Source organism: Oncorhynchus mykiss, chromosome 13 (genome assembly GCF_057628025.1).
Source record: "Oncorhynchus mykiss isolate SJ-2025 chromosome 13, ASM5762802v1, whole genome shotgun sequence".
In the NCBI taxonomy this organism is placed as follows: Eukaryota; Metazoa; Chordata; class Actinopteri; order Salmoniformes; family Salmonidae; genus Oncorhynchus; species Oncorhynchus mykiss.
The window spans coordinates 81084232-81105399 of NC_143034.1; the positions used below are offsets into that span (position 1 = coordinate 81084232).

A 21168-nucleotide genomic window follows, 5' to 3' on the forward strand; every position below is an offset into this window, starting at 1 on the left:
TCAATCACCATATTCTTATCGGCAGACTCAGTAGCCTCGGTTTTTCGGATGACTGCCTTGCCTGGTTCACCAATTACTTTGCAGACAGAGTTCAGTGTGTCAAATCGGAGGGCATGCTGTCCGGTCCTCTGGCAGTCTCTATGGGGGTGCCACAGGGTTCAATTCTTGGGCCGACTCTTTTCTCTGTATACATCAATGATGTTGCTCTTGCTGCGGGCGATTCCCTGATCCACCTCTACGCAGACGACACCATTCTATATACTTTCGGCCCGTCATTGGACACTGTGCTATCTAACCTCCAAACAAGCTTCAATGCCATACAACACTCCTTCCGTGGCCTCCGACTGCTCTTAAACGCTAGTAAAACCAAATGCATGCTTTTCAACCGATCGCTGCCTGCACCCGCATGCCCGCCTAGCATCACCACCCTGGATGGTTCCGACCTAGAATATGTGGACATCTATAAGTACCTAGGTGTCTGGCTAGACTGCAAACTCTCCTTCCAGACTCATATCAAACATCTCCAATCGAAAAAGAAAAATCAAGAGTCGGCTTTCTATTCCGCAACAAAGCCTCCTTCACTCACGCCGCCAAGCTTACCCTAGTAAAACTGACTATCCTACCGATCCTCGACTTCGGCGATGTCATCTACAAAATGGCTTCCAACACTCTACTCAGCAAACTGGATGCAGTCTATCACAGTGCCATCCGTTTTGTCACTAAAGCGCCTTATACCACCCACCACTGCGACTTGTATGCTCTAGTCGGCTGGCCCTCGCTACATATTCGTCGCCAGACCCACTGGCTCCAGGTCATCTACAAGTCCATGCTAGGTAAAGCTCCGCCTTATCTCAGCTCACTGGTCACGATGGCAACACCCATCCGTAGCACGCGCTCCAGCAGGTGTATCTCACTGATCATCCCTAAAGCCAACACCTCATTTGGCCGCCTTTCGTTCCAGTACTCTGCTGCTGGAGACTTTTGTTGGAGACTTTTATCTCCCTCACCAACTTCAAACATCAGCTATCTGAGCAGCTAACCGATCGCTGCAGCTGTACATAGTCTATTGGTAAATAGCCCACCCATTTTCACCTACCTCATCCCCATACTGTTTTTATTTATTTATTTGTCTGCTCTTTTGCACACCAATATCTCTACCTGTACATGACCATCTGATCATTTATCACTCCAGTGTTAATCTGCAAAATTGTAATTATTCGCCTACCTCATGCCTTTTGCACACATTGTATATAGACTCCCCCTTTGTTTTCTACTGTGTTATTGACTTGTTAATTGTTTACTCCATGTGTAACTCTGTGTTGTCTGCTCATACTGCTATGCTTTATCTTGGCCAGGTCGCAGTTGCAAATGAGAACTTGTTCTCAACTAGCCTACCTGGTTAAATAAAGGTGAAATAAAAAAATTAAATAAAAAATAACATGAATTTAATATATGTTGCATAGTGTGGAATACCTTATCTACAGTAATTTATCACCCCTAAGAACTGAAACTTATTTTTCTATGTAATTTCTTGCCCTATTGGCTTAATACGGTGTCCTGTCCAAACCTCAAAGGACCATGTTTTATCTCCCCCTATTTATTCTCAATGATAAATAGGATTATTTTCTGTTGTAATACCAAATCAATAATAGCCAATTCAAAAACTTCACTGCTAATATTGTAAAACAGAATCCTGAAACACTTTCTCATCAGTGATTCAAACAATAATTCTAACCCCAAACTAAAACTCCATTATAATTAATTGACCTTAAAACTAGTAACCCAAATGACCACACATTCAGTATACAAATGGCTCTCCCCTGAGGTTGATCAGACCCCAAAAGATAGCCATGATAAGGTCAATAGGTCATACCACCCTTTTATAGTCATGTTCCATACCACATTAGACATAAAGAACCCTGTATCCTTAAAAATCTAAAAAATTAACTTGTGTAATTAAAACTCATGAAAAAAAAACTCATAAAGTTCCATATGTGAGCGTGCCTCTTTAAAATACCTTTGCACTAAAACAAATAGTCCTAACAAATGTTGTATGTGTATATATTTGCAAACCTTAATAATTAATCAAAACTTCCAGGGCTTTTTCAATTTGGTCGTTTATGGCCTCATTCTCCCCAAGATTATAATCCCAGGAAACGTCTAAAATTGAGACACCTAAACATCAATTTTCCCAGAAGAACACAACACCCCTAACTAGTATTCACTATGCTACTTCGATTCAGAAACTCAAAAGTGAACTATAAACTAAACCTAATGATAATTCCCCTTTACCTCAAATCATTAATCATAAGTTTTAAACAACGTCAATGTATATGTTTACTTAAATGAACATGCTACCCTTAGATACAATTAACCTGATAACATTATTATCCAATGTATTACTTTTTCCCTCTGCCGCAAATGTCGTACATTTCTCAGTGTAAGAAATCTGTAATTTAATCCCAGATATTTAATAAAAATGTAAACGCATTCTCCCATGGCTCCTTCAACTTACATATTTTAGATAACTTCCATCCGTCCCGGAATAAGGAATCCTACTTAAACACACCAGAATACAATGTTTAATTAAGTTAAATCGTTTAGTCCATAATGTTGCTTGATCAGTGGTTATGCTTTTAGCAGGACAAAATGAGTCTACATGAAAAGTGGAATAATGTTAAAGCCTCGGCCCCTTTTCGCCTAAAGTGACATACCCAAATCTAACTGCCTGTAGCTCAGGCCCTGAAGCAACGATATGCATATTATTGGTAAGAAAACACTTTGAAGTTTGTGGAAATGTGAAAGGAATGTAGGAGAATATAACACATTAGATCAACTGTTTTTAAAAAAAAATGTTGTACCATCATCTGTGAAATGCAAGAGAAAGTTCATTATGTATTATTCAGCCCAGGTGTAATTTTGATTTTGGCCACTAGATGGCAGAGGTGTATGTGCAAAGTTTCGGACTGATCCAATGAACCATTGTATTTCTGTTTCAAATGTTGTATCAAGACTGCCCAAATGTGCCTAATTGACAACAATTTTGGACCCCCTTGTGGCCCCCTTAAATGTGGAGTATGAAATAATTATTACGATATGACAACAATAACATCTAACGTAACTGGCCCCTCTAACAGTACAACTGGCCCCAGCTTGGCCCCCCCAGTTGAAACGGTCTAGAACCACCAGTGAAGAATATGTGAATAAACATTTGAACATATCTATTTTTCTGTTCAGGAAAAAATGGTCATGTCTATAAAACAACAATCTAAAATAGTCAATGGGTGATGAACATGTTTTATTTGACTACATTAAACATTAACATACGACACAAAGGATGTATTCATCATAACTGGACCAGTTTGCCCCATTCTGTGTATTATTCAGTAATATATACATAAAAGGTTGGAAACCAAAGTCAATCTAGCCCAGTCTTCTGCTATGCAAATCATTACAGAGTTTAAGACTAAAGTATATGGAATGGAATGGGCAATTCATTAACGCATATATTTGTACACTGCATGTTTTGCATTAGATATATTAGACATCAGCAAACAACAAGAAAGGGAAATACATGTTTATAATGTTTATAATGTAGCACAGTTTTGTCCAGGCAATTCTGTTATCTAGCATTATCAGGGTTGGGTGAATGAGCCCCTTTACATACATCTCATTCTCAACTGACTAGAAAGAGTGTTTTGCCTGAGAACAGCACTAGCACTGTCCCTAGAACTGTCTTTAGCAATGTCCCTAGAACTGCCCCTAGCACTGTCCCTAGAACTGCCCCTGGCACTGTCCCTAGAACTGTCCCTCGCACTCTCCCTAGAACTGCCCCTAGCACTGTCCCTAGAACTGTCTTTAGCACTGTCCCTAGAACTGCCCCTAGCACTGTCCCTAGAACTGTTCCTAGCACTGTCCCTAGAACTGTCCCTAGAACTGTCCCTAGCACTGTCCCTAGCACTGTCCCTAGAACTGTCCCTAGAACTGTCCCTAGAACTGTCCGTAGCACTGTCCCTAGCACTGTCCCTAGAACTGTCCCTAGAACTGTCCCTAGAACTATCCCTATAACTGTCCGTAGAACTGTCCCTAGCACTGTCCCTAGAACTGCCCCTAGCACTACCCCTAGCACTGTCCCTAGAACTGTCCCTAGAACTGTCCCTAGCACTGTCCCTAGCACTGTCCCTAGAACTGTCCCTAGAACTGTCCGTAGCACTGTCCCTAGCACTGTCCCTATAACTGTCCGTAGAACTGTCCCTAGCACTGTCCCTAGAACTGCCCCTAGCACTGTCCCTAGCACTGTCCCTAGAACTGCCCCTAGCACTGTCCCTAGAACTGTCCCTAGAACTGTCCCTAGAACTGCCCCTAGCACTGTCCCTAGAACTGCCCCTAGCACTGTCACTAGCACTGTCCCTAGAACTGTCCCTAGCACTATCCCTATATAGCACTGTCACTAGCACTGTCCCTATATAGCGCTGTCACTAGCACTATCCCTATATAGCACTGTCACTAGCACTGTCCCTATATAGCGCTGTCACTAGCACTGCAACTATATAGCACTGTCCCTGGCACTTTCCCTATATAGCACTGTCACTAGCACTGTAACTATATAGCACTGTCACTAGCACTGTCCCTATTTAGCACTGTCACTAGCACTGTAACTATATAGCACTGTCACTAGCACTGTAACTATATAGCACTGTCACTAGCACTGTAACTATATAGCACTGTCCCCATATAGCATTGTAACTATATAGCACTGTCACTGGCACTGTCCCTATATAGCACTGTCCCTATATAGCACTGTCACTAGCACTGTCCCTATATAGCACTGTCCGTCCCTATATAGCACTGTCCCTATATAGCACTGTCCCTATATAGCACTGTTCCCATATAGCACTGTCCCTATATATCACTGTCACTAGCACTGTAACTATATAGCACTGTCACTAGCACTGTAACTCTATAGCACTGTCACTAGCACTGTAACTATATAGCACTGTAACTATATAGCATTGTCACTAGCACTGTAACTATATAGCACTGTCACTAGCACTGTCCCTATACAGCACTGTCACGAGCACTGTCCCCATATAGCACTGTCCCTATTTCGCACTGTCCCTATATAGCACTGTCACTAGCACTGTAACTATATAGCACTGTCACTAGCACTGTAACTATATAGCATTGTCACTAACACTGTCACCATATAGCACTGTCAAGAGCACTGTCCCCATATAGCACTGTCACGAGCACTGTCCCCCTATAGCACTGTCACGAGCACTGTCCCCATATAGCACTGTCACTAGCACTGTCCCCATATAGCACTGTCACTAGCACTGTCCCTATATAGCACTGTCCCAATATAGCACTGTCCTCATATAGCACTGTCCCCATATAGCACTGTCCCCATATAGCACTGTCCCCATATAGCACTTTCCCCATATAGCACTGTCCCTATATAGCACTGTCACTAGCACTGTCCCCATATAGCACTGTCACTAGCACTGTCCCCATATAGCACTTTCCCCATATAGCACTGTCCCTATATAGCACTGTCACGAGCACTGTCCCCATATAGCACTGTCACTAGCACTGTCCCCATATAGCACTGTCACTAGCACTGTCCCTATATAGCACTGTCCCAATATAGCACTGTCCTCATATAGCACTGTCCCCATATAGCACTGTCCCCATATAGCACTGTCCCCATATAGCACTGTCCTCATATAGCACTGTCCCCATATAGCACTGTCCCCATATAGCACTGTCCCCATATAGCACTTTCCCCATATAGCACTGTCCCCATATAGCACTGTCACTAGCACTGTCCCTATATAGAGTTCTTTATGGCATTGACTACTTCTTCTGCTTCCTCTAGTGTTAAAAACTCACCCTGGAGAAAAGGTCTGATACCCTCACATGCATGGAGTCTCTCCTTTAATACTCCCTCTTCAACTTGGAGGGTGCGGTCAGCTGGCAGATGGAATGCCAGGGTCACATGGTCCCACATGAAATACTCAAAACCACGTCCAAGTTCTTCTGTTTCAACTGTTCCACTCTCTCTGTTGATGATCAGCTTCTTTGTATGGGTTTCACATATTGCTTCTGCACGCCAGACAATTTGACCATCTTTATAAATGCATATTGCCTTATCATTCTCATCAGCAAGAAGTGGGTACTCATCAAACTCTGTCACATCTGGACCGTGGACAACCACAACGTACATGATCTCCTGCTTGTAAACCACGGTTTCATAGACTCTCAGGACAGGCTTCTCTCCCTCACAGATCTGCTCTGTGTACATCTGCATGAGATCCTCCAAGGGGAAGGTAAACTTAAAGTTCCCGTACCGAGATCCCTTTTGGAAGACAGGGGAGGTGGTGAATTCCTTCAGGAATGGATTGTGTCTTTGTTCTTCACCCGTTGTTGGGTCAAAGGAAAGCTGTTCCTTTTCAAGGAAGCGATTCTCTGCTGCCTCAATTTCCCCTTCTGTAATGTGAAGAGCCCACCATGTGAAACCCCCTGTTTGCCCTGCTGTAAATCCACTCAGATCCATGATTCCTGTCAGGCCTGTTGGAGTGGTTACATGACAGACTTTGTCCACGTGAAATTCCGCTCTGTCAGCTTTGGGGTACAGTGGAATGTCTTTTGAAATAAGACGTCTACAACTTAGTGGGGTCTCCATTTTCAAGGTTTCTATACTCTGATGCTCCCCGCGGAAAAAGGTCTCCGTTATTCCTCTTTGGTTTTGTCGCTGCATTTTCTTTCCCTGAAAAGATGAAAGTTGACAGTCAGATGAATCATGTGTCTCTTTATTTAACTAGATTGTTTGCACAACATCATTATGAGGCGTTGACAAATGTCCTAACATAAAGGTTTAGATGCAACAATATGAAAATCCTTAAGATCCACATGATAGTTGACAAATGTCCTGACATAAAGGTTTAGATGCAACAATATGAAAATCCTTAAGATCCACATGATAGTTGACAAATGTCCTAACATAAAGGTTTAGATGCAACAATATGAAAATCCTTAAGATCCACATGATAGTTGACAAATGTCCTAACATAAAGGTTTAGATGCAACAATATGAAAATCCTTAAGATCCACATGATAGTTGACAAATGTTCTAACATAAAGGTTTAGATGCAACCACATGAAAATCCTTAAGATCCACATGATAGTTGACAAATGTTCTAACATAAAGGTTTAGATGCAACCACATGAAAATCCTTAAGATCCACATGATAGTTGACAAATGTTCTAACATAAAGGTTTAGATGCAACAACATGAAAATCCTTAAAATCCACATGATAGTTGACAAATGTTCTAACATAAAGGTTTAGATGCAACAACATGAAAATCCTTAAGATCCACATGATAGTTGACAAATGTTCTTATATAAAGGTTTAGATGCAACAATATGAAAATCCTTAAGATCCACATGATAGTTGTAAACATTTTGAAGCTGTGTCACTTATTTACAAAGGCAAAAGACAACACAAACTTACAATGGAATAATAGCAGATGTAATTGTGGGTTACAATCGGGTGAGACAGTATAAGTTCACAAGGTTTATTTTTATCTGATATTCTTCTAGAATCAATGGATATACAGGATATCTAACAAAACATGAACATGAAATTATAACAAAATACGATTCATTTCAAAAAGAGATACCATTGTAATGAGTTGTATCATTTGAGTATTTGTACTGTGTTTTAGACAAAGATACAATATCTATTGAACACAACTCCTGGAAGTCATCATCTCTACTACTAAATATATTTAGAATCAAAAGACATCTGTATAATATGTTCCTCTTATACTGGACATAAATAATACTAAATTAGTTTTCAGTCAAACCATCAGCTGAACAAATGTACTGAAATGTATCCTTCTAAAACACAAACTGAACAAGCATTTCTATAACATGGTTTTGGTTACTTCTTTGTGTGCAGTAGGGTACTTAACATGAGAGTATGTTTCAGTAAGTAAGACCTAGCAAATACTAACTGTATCTCTTGTCTTCACTTAACCAATAAGGCGCGAGGGGGTGTGGTGTATGGCTAATATACTTAACCAATAAGGCGCGAGGGGGTGTGGTGTGTGGCTAATGTACCACGGCTAAGGGCTGTTCTAAGACATTGCGGAGTGCCTGGATACAGCCCTTAGCCGTGGTATATTGGTCATATACCACAGAGGGGGTAAACAGAGGTGGCAAACTGGTTACCAACGTAATTAGAACAGTAAAAATAAATGTTTTGTCATACCCGTGGTATACGGTCTGATATACCACAGCTGTCAACCAATCAGCATTCAGGGCTGGAACCACCCAGTTTACAATGAAATGTATAATACGTTTGCTTGGTTAAGTATTTATGCCCCAGACTGTTATACCCCATACCATAGGTTATATAGACTACAGTATTTATACCCCATACCATAGGTTATATAGACTACAGTATTTATACCCCAGACTGTTATACCCATACAATAGGTTATATAGACTACAGTATTTATACCCCAGACTGTTATACCCCATACCATAGGTTATATAGACTACAGTATTTATACCCCAGACTGTACTGTAGGTTATATAGACTACAGTATTTATACCCCAGACTGTACTGTAGGTTATATAGACTACATTATTTATGCCCCAGACTGTACTGTAGGATATATAGACTACAGTATTTATACCCCAGACTGTACTGTAGGTTATATAGACTACATTATTTATGCCCCAGACTGTACTGTAGGTTATATAGACTACAGTATTTATGCCCCAGACTGTACTGTAGGTTATATAGACTACAGTATTTATACCCCAGACTGTACTGTAGGTTATATAGACTACAGTATTTATGCCCCAGACTGTACTGTAGGTTATATAGACTACAGTATTTATGCCCCAGACTGTTATACCCATACCATACCATAGGTTATATAGACTACAGTATTTATGCCCCATACTGTACTGTAGGTTATATAGACTACAGTATTTATGCCCCATACTGTACTGTAGGTTATATAGACTACAGTATTTATACCCCATACTGTACTGTAGGTTATATAGACTACATTATTTATGCCCCAGACTGTACTGTAGGTTATATAGACTACAGTATTTATGCCCCAGACTGTACTGTAGGTTATATAGACTACAGTATTTATGCCCCAGACTGTTATACCCATACCATACCATACCATAGGTTATATAGACTACAGTATTTATACCCCAGACTGTACTGTAGGTTATATAGACTACAGTATTTATGCCCCAGACTGTACTGTAGGTTATATAGACTACAGTATTTATGCCCCAGACTGTTATACCCATACCATACCATAGGTTATATAGACTACAGTATTTATGCCCCATACTGTACTGTAGGTTATATAGACTACAGTATTTATGCCCCATACTGTACTGTAGGTTATATAGACTACAGTATTTATACCCCATACTGTACTGTAGGTTATATAGACTACAGTATTTATGCCCCATACTGTACTGTAGGTTATATAGACTACAGTATTTATACCCCAGACTGTACTGTAGGTTATATAGACTACAGTATTTATGCCCCAGACTGTACTGTAGGTTATATAGACTACAGTATTTATGCCCCAGACTGTACTGTAGGTTATATAGACTACATTATTTATGCCCCAGACTGTACTGTAGGTTATATAGACTACATTATTTATGCCCCAGACTGTACTGTAGGTTATATAGACTACATTATTTATGCCCTGTCACTACAACAGTCCCACCCTGTCATCGTTGCACTCTGCATACTGTACTGTAGGTTATAGTAAAAATGAAGAAAAACCCTTGAATGAGTCAGTGTGTCCAAATGTTGTTCTGTTAATGTATTTAAAGTGTAATATTGGGATTCAAACTAAATGAATACATTTAAACACTACATGTATATCTGACATAGTACAGGTGTCTTATTTATTAAAGCCCATAACCATGTGTGTGAGGTGTATACTTTTGTTTCAAAGTAGATTTGTTTAAACACAGTGTTGGGTCAAAATGACCTGAGGACAGCGGGAGGGTTGATCACAGTGTTGGGTCAAAATAACCTGAGGACAGCGGGAGGGTTGATCACAGTGGGGGGTCAAAATAACCTGAGGACAGCGGGAGGGTTGATCACAGTGGGGGGTCAAAATGACCTGAGGACAGCGGGAGGGTTGATCACAGTGGGGGGTCAAAATGACCTGAGGACAGCGGGAGGGTTGACCACAGTGGTGGGTCAAAATGACCTGAGGACAGCGGGAGGGTTGATCACAGTGGTGGGTCAAAATTACCTGAGGACAGCGGGAGGGTTGATCACAGTGGTGGGTCAAAATGACCTGAGGACAGCGGGAGGGTTGATCACAGTGGTGGGTCAAAATGACCTGAGGACAGCTGGAGGGTTGATCACAGTGGTGGGTCAAAATGACCTGAGGACAGCAGGAGGGTTGATCACAGTGGTGGGTCAAAATGACCTGAGGACAGCGGGAGGGTTTTAAAAACTATCAAGAAACACTCTGTGGGACCCTGATTTAGCCCAATACAGTAACAAGTTAAATAGGATCAAATTCAACCGTTTCTCTTTTAAAGTGATGAAGACATGGATATCTCATGGTGTGGTGGGGTATGCAGTGGGTCAACTTGGAGCACCTTTATCTCCTGAATGTTTGAATATGCCAGCTTAATAGAATATTGTTATATTTAAACCCACTTTGACTGACTGGACCTGAATGTTTCTACCACCAACTTCACACCTGTTTTAAACAGTATGATTTTTCCTGTTCTCCTTCATCTAAGATCGTTGCATTGTACATAGTTTTGTTGTTGTGAATACTGTCATTATTATTGGTAGTAAAATTGTGTACTCTATGTTGAGTGTCGTGTTAATCATGTAACAGTTACAATGCAAGTTATTAATGGACAATACTTCAGCTGTTTTTAATGATCTGTTACATTAAAGGGGCAATCTGGGATTCAAAAAATAACAAAGGCGTCACCCTGCCATTCTTTGGGGGTAAACAGCCGAGGGATGGGGTGAGTTATATTCTTGAAGAATCAATGGCTACAATATATATCATTCATTTAAAAGTCTACAAATGCATCATGTACCAATCACAGATTTCTGCTATAAACGTCTGGATACATTATGGCATGAAAATCCCTCAAAGAAGAAACCATGTCATTAATCACTAAGTCAAAATACATTTTAGATAACGATGTAAGAAGTAACATATTTATTTGATTTTAGTTACATATAACCTTCATCAAAGATGATGCCTATATCTATATTTAATACATTAAACTCATTGGTCATTTGGCATCCAATCAAAACATTGCCATTTGAATGCATTAGGCAGCTAAGCTATCGTAAATACAGTATCTTATGTATTCTAAATAACCGCCCATTTGGAAAAGGAAAATGCAATAAATATTTACTCTGAGCTGCGCTTCGATCGGTTGATCGTAGATGGATGGCCGGGTTGTCCTTTGAAGAATGTCTGGTGGTAGAACATATACTTGGTAGAACCGTCGCCGTGTGGTAGAACGGGTCCTTTGTCCGTCCTTTCCTAGCCCACGTTTACAGCTGTGGTTGCTAACGCAACAACTAGGAGGTATCACTACTTTAGTGAATAAGAGTTCAAAGTTCATACTTTAAGCTCATGCTATATTCTGGAAGGTATAGTCGAAATTCATCCTTTCGGTGTGTTGATCATCATCTTTACGTTGAAATTAATTTCAGTAGGTTCTTGTCGTTCAACCAGAGCTCACGCTGAGGTTGGCTTAGTTCTGTTGTTGATCTTGTCCTTTTAAAGTGGAGACCACCGTCCTCTTGTTCTTGGAACAGGAGGTTACATTTTCATAACAGGGCTTATATAGTAGGAGAGAGAAGGGCGTGTTTCATAGTTTATAACCCATGTCTGTTCACTTGGGCGGGGCCTCTGAGTGAGCAGAGTTTCTCTATGACAAACCGTTCTCTCATTTAAGAAGCTGAAATTACATTTAATCTATTCACAAATTGTTTCGTATTTTAACATCACATTCCAAGTTGAATAATATCATAGAGGGGATTGTTTTCCCTGCTCCACATGTCTGGACATGTCTGGATGTCTAGTTCACATTTGTACTACAGGGGTCAGTCTAGGACAGGTCATCACATTCCAAGTTGAATAATATCATGGAGGGGATTGTTTTCCCTGCTCCACATGTCTGGACATGTCTGGATGTCTAGTTCACATTTGTACTACAGGGGTCAGTCTAGGACAGGTCATCACATTCCAAGTTGAATAATATCATGGAGGGGATTGTTTTCACTGCTCCACATGTCTGGACATGTACGGACATGTATGGACGTGTAACCGTGGCAATAGTAGTATCTTTTGTTTCCTACAGCTTACATGGGTACATGAATGAAGGAAACAGTTCACTTTTGTACTACTGGGGTCAGTCTAGGACAGGTCATTGAATTTTCAAGTTGAAAAACATCATGGAGGGGATTGTTTTCACTGATGTTAATAAAGAAAGTTTGACTGCCTCCTTCTTACAAATGATCCACAAAATATACAAATAAAATCAAACTTGGTTCAACACAGTGGTGGGTCATTTTCACCCGAGGACAGCGGGAGGGTTGATCACAGTGGGGGGTCAAAATGACCTGAGGACAGCGGGAGAGTTGATCAGAGTGTTGGGTCAAAATGACCTGAGGACAGCGGGAGAGTTGATCAGAGTGTTGGGTCAAAATGACCTGAGGACAGCGGGAGAGTTGATCAGAGTGTTGGGTCAAAATGACCTGAGGACAGATGGAGGGTTGACCACAGTGGTGGGTCAAAATGACCTGAGGACAGCGGGAGGGTTGACCACAGTGGTGGGTCAAAATGACCTGAGGACAGCTGGAGGGTTGACCACAGTGGTGGGTCAAAATGACCTGAGGACAGCAGGAGGGTTGATCACAGTGGTGGGTCAAAAAGACTTGAGGACAGTGGGAGGGTTTTAAAGACAATCAAGAAACACTCTGTGGGACCCTGATTTAGCCGAATACAGTAAAAAGTTAAATGAGATCAAATTCAACTGTTTCTCTTTTAAAGTGATGAAGACATGGATATCTCATGGTTTGGTGGGGTATGCAGTGGGTCAACTTTGAGCACCTATATTATCTCCTGAATGTTTGAATATGCCAGCTTAATAGAATATTGTTATATTTAAACCCACTTTGACTGACTGGACCTGAATGTTTCTACCACCAACTTCACACCTGTTTTGAAAATATGATTTTTCCTGTTCTCCTTCATCTAAGATCGTTGCATTGTACATAGTTTTGTTGTTGTGAATACTGTCATTATTATTGGTAGTAAAATTGTGTACTCTATGTTGAGTGTCGTGTTAATCATGTAACAGTAACATTGCAACTTATTAATGGACAATACTTCAGCTGTTTTTAATGATCTGTTACATTAAAGGGGCAATCTGAGATTCAAAAAATAACAAAGGCGCCACCCTGCCATTCTTTGGGGGTAAACAGCCGAGGGATGGGGTGAGTTATATTCTTCAAGAATCAATGGCTACAATATATATCATTCATTTAAAAGTCCACAAATGCATCATGTACCAATCACAGATTTCTGCTATAAACGTCTGGATACATTATGGCATGAAAATCCCTCAAAGAAGAAACCATGTCATTCATCACTAAGTCAAAATACATTTTAGATAACGATGTCAGAAGTAACATATTTATTTGATTTTAGTTACATATAACCTTCATCAAAGATGATGCCTATATCTATATTTAATACATTAAACTCATTGGTCATTTGTCATCCAATCAAACCATTGCCATTTGAATGCATTAGGCAGCTATGCTGTCGTAAATACAGTATCTTATGTATTCTAAATAACCGCCCATTTGGAAAAGGAAAATGCAATAAATATTTACTCTGAGCTGCGCTTCGATCGGTTGGTCGTAGGTGGAAGGCCGGGTTGTCCTTTGAAGAATGTCTGGTGGTAGAACGTATACTTGGTAGAACCGTCGTCGTGTGGTAGAACGGGTCCTTTGTCCGTCCTTTCCTAGCCCACGTTTACAGCTGTGGTTGCTAACGCAACAGCTAGGAGGTATCACTTCTTTAGTGAATAAGAGTTCAAAGTTCACACCAAGTTGCCATTCTTTAAGCTCATGCTATATTCTGGCTGGTATAGTCGAAATTCATCCTTTCGGTGTGTTGATCATCATCTTTACGTTGAAATTCGATGTTAATTTCAGTAGGTTCTTGTCGTTCAACCAGAGCTCACGCTGAGGTTGGCTTAGTTCTGTTGTTGATCTTGTCCTTTTCAAGTGGAGACCACCGTCCTCTTCTCCTTGGAACAGGAGGTTACATTTTCATATCAGGGCTTATATAGTAGGAGAGAGAAGGGCGTGTTTCATAGTTTATAACCAATGTCTGTTCACTTGGGCGGGGCCTCTGAGTGAGCAGAGTTTCTCCATGACAAACCGTTCTCTCATTTAAGAAGCTGAAATTACATTTCATCTATTCACAAATAGTTTCATATTTTAACATCACATTCCAAGTTGAATAATATCATAGAGGGGATTTTTTTCACTGCTCCACATGCCTGGACATGTCTGGACGTCTAGTTCACATTTGTACTACAGGGGTCAGTCTAGGACAGGTCATCACATTCCAAGTTGAATAATATCATGGAGGGGATTGTTTTCCCTGCTCCACATGTCTGGACATGTATGGACATGTATGGACATGTAGCCGTGGCAATAGTAGTATATTTTGTTTCCTACAGCTTACATGGGTACATGGATGATTTAACAGTTCACTTTTGTACTGGATCAGTCTAGGACAGGTCATTGAATTTTCAAGTTGAAAAACATCATGGAGGGGATTGTTTTCACTGCTCCACATGTCTGGACATGTACGGACATGTATCGACGTGTAACCGTGGCAATAGTAGTAAATTGTGTATTCTATGTTGAGTGTCGTGTTAATCATGTACAATACTTACTTACTTGTAATCACAGTATACACTACCATATCAGTATACACTACGGTTACGGTTAGGCACAGGGGGTGCGACTGTGAAAGGTGCTCACATCTCGGCATCATCCTGAGGAGCTACTAGCAACAACAGTTAGAAATATGAGGCACTTTCCCTGTGGTTATTGACTGTGTGCTGTTTGGGGTATGCTTCCAATTCCCTAGTACTTATAATTGCTGTATCAAAAGAACTATGTTACCAATTACACACATATATCGAAATAGCTACGGGGTTGGACGATGGCCTATGTAAACAGAAGACAATTCGATTCACTCCGTGTCTCTTACCGAAATGAACATGGCAACTGGCCCCTATTGGACAGATCGTGGCTTCCACTGTTAGAATGGCTGGGTGAGAAGTGGTGGGGTTCCGTCTCCGAAGAGCAGCTAATATCATCCCTGAATAGACCCGAAGTTACTGTAGGAGCTATTGCCATCGCGGCCTACTTTGGTGACATGCCCGGAGGTGTGTGTTCAGGTGTGGTGAAGAGCCCTGACAATAGCCTCATCCCATTTGCTATATACAGTATGTCACCCGAGGCTATTACAAATGCACGGACTTCGTAGACTGGGACAGAGGTGAACCTGTTGCGATGATAGAGGATGTGATTGAAGCAGTCCCAGAAGGTTACTAGACCGAGAGAAATACTGATAAGGTAACCTATGATAAGTGCGGGTTTGTGCCTGTAAAATATGTATTAGTCAACAGCGTGATTGACACAGCTATACACTTCAACACCATGGCACGTTTGCTGGACTATATGAGGTTGAAAAGGTGACCTTTGTACCAAGACCCCTTCCTACGCTGCAAGAGCTCTGCAGGATGAGGATGGTGAAAGATGTAGCAGGACCGATCAGGAGACAATGGGAGATGGAAACTCCACCCCATCTCAACCACTTCATACAGGCCGGTCCATATGCAAAGAGATAGAAGACATGAACATTGAACTCCTGCACATCTAAATTAATATATCAGGCAGTATATGTCTCATTATACTATACCATTATGTATCCTTGGTTTGACATGACAGCAATGCAGTGAATCACCAGTCATTTCAGAGCCTTGTTCTTTTCTATTCACATAGATTACAAACAGCAGTAACATTGCCACCACACATGTTCCACCCAGAGATTATGGCTGGGCTTTCCACCCAGAGATTATGGCTGGGCTTTCCACCCAGAGATTATGGCTGGGCTTTCCACCCAGAGATTATGGCTGGGCTTTCCACCCAGAGATTATGGCTGGGCTTTCCACCCAGAGATTATGGCTGGGCTTTCCACCCAGAGATTATGGCTGGGCTTTCCACCCAGAGATTATGGCTGGGCTTTCCACCCAGAGATTATGGCTGGGCTTTCCACCCAGAGATTATGGCTGGGCTTTCCACCCAGAGATTATGGCTGGGCTTTCCACCCAGAGATTATGGCTGGGCTTTCCACCCAGAGATTATGGCTGGGTTTTCCACCCAGAGATTATGGCTGGGCTTTCCACCCAGAGATTATGGCTGGGCTTTCCACCCAGTACCGCTTCATCCAAGTGAGTCTGGGTTATCCAACAAGAGTCCATTCAGGGGTTTCTAGCCTTTACAGTTGCATCCAAGTGTGTCTCTATATCCAGCCATTAACAATACATCCCACACAGGTTGTTTAGCAACCAGTTTACCACTTATCACACTGTGGCTGTAGTATCCACACTGTGGCTGTAGTATTCACACTGTGGCTGTAGTATCCACACAGGCTGTTTAGCAACCCGTTTACCACTTATCACACTGTGGCTGTAGTATTCACACTGTGGCTGTAGTATCCACACAGGCTGTTTAGCAACCCGTTTACCACTTATCACACTGTGGCTGTAGTATCCACACTGTGGCTGTAGTATCCACACAGGCTTTACTGTCTCCACCCCCGTCAGGTTTATCTACCCTTCGCCCAGTCTTCTCTGGTTGTTTATTCAGCCCTGGGCACTCAGCCAAGCCTGTCTGTTATACAACTCAGGGTGTTTACCCAACCGAATAGTACAGGGAAGCAGGTAAAAAGCAAGGCCTGCTCTTCAGATCTACATCATTTGGCCTGTCTCAGCACTGTCTCAGCACTGTCTCAGCACTGTCTCAACACTGTCTCAACACTGTCTCAGCACTGTCTCAGCACTGTCTCAGCACTGTCTCAGCACTGTCTCAGCACTGTCTCAGCACTGTCTCAACACTGTCTCAGCACTGGGGAAGAAGTATCAAGTCTATTGGAAATGGCTTGGAGGGAAGTAACGTATGGCAACTGGCCCATATTTTATATCAGTGGGACAATGGAACATAGTGTTTAACATGATCCTATTGACTATTGGCTTCAAGAAGATATTCACTTTATCCATTACAACAATCTGAGCCCCCTTATCTGCTGGTTTAATCACTATACTCTGATTGATGTTGAATGTTTCTAGAGCTTGATTTTAAAAAAAATGCTTCTGAATTGTGAAAAGGAAGCCACCTCCCTACATATAAGAGTCTGTATAGTTTCTGACACTGACTCCAACTGAGGTTCCCAATGTGAGGGGTTTGGAATTAGTATATGAGGAAAATCTGTTTCATATTCATAATGATCTGATAACTTCAATCTTCTATGAAGGACGTGTAAATCCCCTCCGGAGTTCCCCACAGTCCACCTGTTTAGGAGTTGGCTCCTCCCAGTCCTCCTGTTTAGGAGTTGGTTCATCCCAGTCCACCTGTTTAGGAGTTGGCTCCTCCCAGTCCTCCTGTTTAGGAGTTGGTTCCCCGCAGTCCACCTGTTTAGGAGTTGGTTCCTCCCAGTCCACCTGTTTAGAAGTTGGCTCCTCCCAGTCCTCCTGGTTAGGAGTTGGTTCCTCCCAGTCCCCCTGTTTAGGAGTTGGTTCCTCCCAGTCCCCCTGTTTAGGAGTTGGTTCCTCCCAGTCCCCCTGTTTAGGAGTTTGTTCCTCCCAGTCCCCCTGTTTAGGAGTTGGTATGATAGATCCCCTCTGGAGCTCCCCACAGTCCACCTGTTTAGGAGTTGGTTCCTCCCAGTCACCTGTGTCACAACTTCTCCTTGTTCGGGCGGCGCTCCGCCGGCCTACCAGCCATCACTGATCCTTGTTCGGGCGGCTTCCCGGCCTACCAGCCATCACTGATCCTTGTTCGGGCAGCTTCCCGGCCTACCAGCCATCACTGATCCTTGTTCGGGCGGCTTCCCGGCCTACCAGCCATCACTGATCCTTGTTCGGGCGGCGCTCCGCCGGCCTACCAGCCATCACTGATCCTTGTTTCCTTTTCCGTTTGTTTTGTCTTTGGTTCTTTCACACCTGGTTTCATTTGCTTTCATTTCAGTGTGTATAAGTACCCCTGTTGCCTGCTTAGGTTTGTGTGGGATTGTTAATTTCATTTTGCTCGTTGAGGTTGTGCCTCAGTTATTTTCTCGTATATACCGATTGTGTGTAAATTTAAGGAGCGTTGTTTTTCCCTCCTTTTCGTGAGGAACTGTGTTCTCTTTTGTCGTGGGTGTTTATTTTGGTATTGTACCTGACCCTATTGTTGTGGACTTGCCTATTAAAAGACGCTACTTGGACATCTCTGCTCTCCTGTGCTTGACTCCTTCACCTACCTCTAAATCAATATCACAACAACCTGTTTAGGAGTTGGTATGAAAGTCAGTCCTCTTTCTAGAACCTCTCGGCTTGGTTGACCCCAGTGGGACATTGCTGGTCAAGACCTCAAATCGGTTGTCTATTGGGAGATGTTTAACTAGTCTGTATATATAAAGTTCTGAGTGGGGTCCATCTACTGGGAGGTGGTTAACTAGTCTGTATATATAAAGTTCTGTGTGGGTCCATCTACTGGGAGGTGGTTAACTAGTCTGTATATATAATGTTCTGTGTGGATCCATCTACTGGGAGGTGGTTAACTAGTCTGTATATATAAAGTTCTGAGTGGGTCCATCTACTGGGAGGTGGTTAACTAGTCTGTATATCCTACTGATTCATATGAATACCAGTCCATAACATTGGCTGTAAAAGTGGGTAGAAACAGACATATAACTGTATCTATGTGGTCTTTACTTGAGTGTGTTTCAGCAGAGTGAGGTCAGAGAGATGCTTCCAAGTCACTATTTTTCTGAACTCATAAAATCCTTTACACAATCTGATGGGATGGATGTTCAACCCCATTAAAATGACCATAAGGTCTATATAGAACCTTTAGGTTAAGACCTCACCGATCTGTTCATGGCAAAGCAGTTCAATGAATGATACTAATTGATTCTTGAAAAATATAACTTAGAAATCATCTCCTCATCTTGAGTAGTCACCTGTGACAGTATTCATAAAGAGTAGGAGAGCTGATCTAGGATCAGTTTAGCCTTTTAGATCATAATGAATCAGATTACATGGAGAGGGGGGACCTGATCCTAGATCATAATGAATCAGATTACATGGAGAGGGGGGACCTGATCCTAGATCATAATGAATCAGATTACATGGAGAGGAGGGACCTGATCCTAGATCATAATGAATCAGATTACATGGAGAGTGGGACCTGATCCTAGATTAGCACTCCAACTCTGGGACACTGCCTGTATGAAACAGAACACATAGTTGTAAAGTCTAGTTACAGCAGGTGTTTACTGCCATCTAGTGGAAGATACCAATATAACACTTTATTATCAGGGTGGGGAGGCGGCTGAGCTGAAACAGAACACATAGTTGTAAAGTCTAGTTACAGCAGGTGTTTACTGCCATCTAGTGGAAGATACCAATATAACACTTTATTATCAGGGTGAGAAGGCAGCTGAGCTGAAACAGAACACATAGTTGTAAAGTCTAGTTACAGCAGGTGTTTACTGCCATCTAGTGGAAGATACCAATATAACACTTTATTATCAGGGTGGGGAGACGGCTGAGCTGAAACAGAAAGTAAAGCTGTTGTTTTGTTCAGGATCCATTTTGAGACGACAGAGCAGAAAACACTACATGGAGATTATTGAAAAATAAAGTAAGTATTTCTGAACAATAATCTATCCTATTGGACAGAGTAAGAGAATGAATATCTGGAATGAGATATTACTAGTTAGTGGAACTGCTACTTGAGCTGAGTTGCTGACAGACAGCAGTTTTCAAAGTGTAAACTAATCAGTAGACCTACATGTTATCAGTAACACGTCTGGTAAAGATGGTGGAGGAGCTTTTCAATTATATGGTTTTATGTTTATCTCAGGGTTTCTCCATCCTTTTGTTCTTACCAGCACTTACACACCTGATTCAACTAATCATCACATATTTTAAGACAGTTTCATATTTGAGGCATACAAATGAACATTCTCAAATTAAAACCTTTTGGGTTTGGAGGCCTGCTTACAATTATTAAAGTCCTACAGTAACTCATCTTGGAGGAAAGAAACAGCTAAACTTGGTTTAGAGTAAATTATATGTTTATCCAAAATGATGTAAGAAAGATGTCTTGAAGAAACGCGTCTGGGATTAGAACTCTGTGTCTCTGCGACAGTGGGAGGATCGTTTTGCATGGCCCGGTGCTACAGCTGAGTGGACATATATTTTAAGGACCAATGGAATGGTCTAAAATGCTTAAACTCTGCTCCCCCGGGGAGTCGGGCAATGCACAACTAATTCCCCCAGTGACCGTTACTTTATTTCCTCATATGAAATGTAAAGTACTTTTCATTCCTGAGCAAAGATACTTTTTTAAATTAGTTTTATCCATTGTTTTACCAGGTAAGTTGACTGAGAACACGTTCTCATTTGCAGCAACGACCTGAGGAATAGTTACAGGGGAGAGGAGGGGGATGAATGAGCCAATTGTTAACTGGGGATTATTAGGTGACTGTGATGGTCAGATTGGGAATTTAGCCAGGACACCAGGGTTAACACCCATACTCTTACCATAAGTGCCATGGGATCTTTAATGACCTCAGAGCGTCAGGACACCTGTTTAAAATCCCATCCGAAAGACAGCCCCCTACACAGGGCAGTGGGATATATTATTTTTTCAGACCTGAGGAAAGAAATCACTGCCCTGGGGGTATTGGGATATGTTTCAACCAGAGGAAAGTGCCCCCTACTGGCCCTCCAACACCACTTCCAGCAGCAT

At 41.8% G+C, this 21168-nt stretch overlaps 3 protein-coding genes across 3 annotated transcripts in view; 2 read left to right on the forward strand and 1 right to left on the reverse strand.

Annotated features, from left to right (window-relative positions):
• Positions 1-21168, forward strand: part of LOC149979040 (NLR family CARD domain-containing protein 3-like) — a 418685-nt gene that overhangs the window by 379029 nt on the left and 18488 nt on the right. The gene's annotated exons all lie outside the window — the stretch shown is intronic.
• On the reverse strand, positions 9854-20972 carry LOC118938469 (uncharacterized). Its single transcript, XM_090194547.1, has 6 exons — positions 20961-20972; positions 17721-18071; positions 13960-14090; positions 12862-12916; positions 12637-12681; positions 9854-10504 (listed from the first exon to the last, which is right to left on the reverse strand). The coding sequence occupies exons 1-6, from the start codon at positions 20970-20972 to the stop codon at positions 10028-10030; spliced, it is 1071 nt and encodes a 356-aa protein (XP_090050673.1). The 3' UTR covers positions 9854-10027.
• LOC110539186 (neoverrucotoxin subunit alpha-like) overlaps positions 19957-21168 on the forward strand; it is a 31260-nt gene continuing 30048 nt past the window's right edge. The window contains exon 1 of the mRNA XM_090197892.1: positions 19957-20055. The gene's annotated coding sequence lies outside the window, so the exon portion shown is untranslated. The remainder of the gene's footprint in view (positions 20056-21168) is intronic.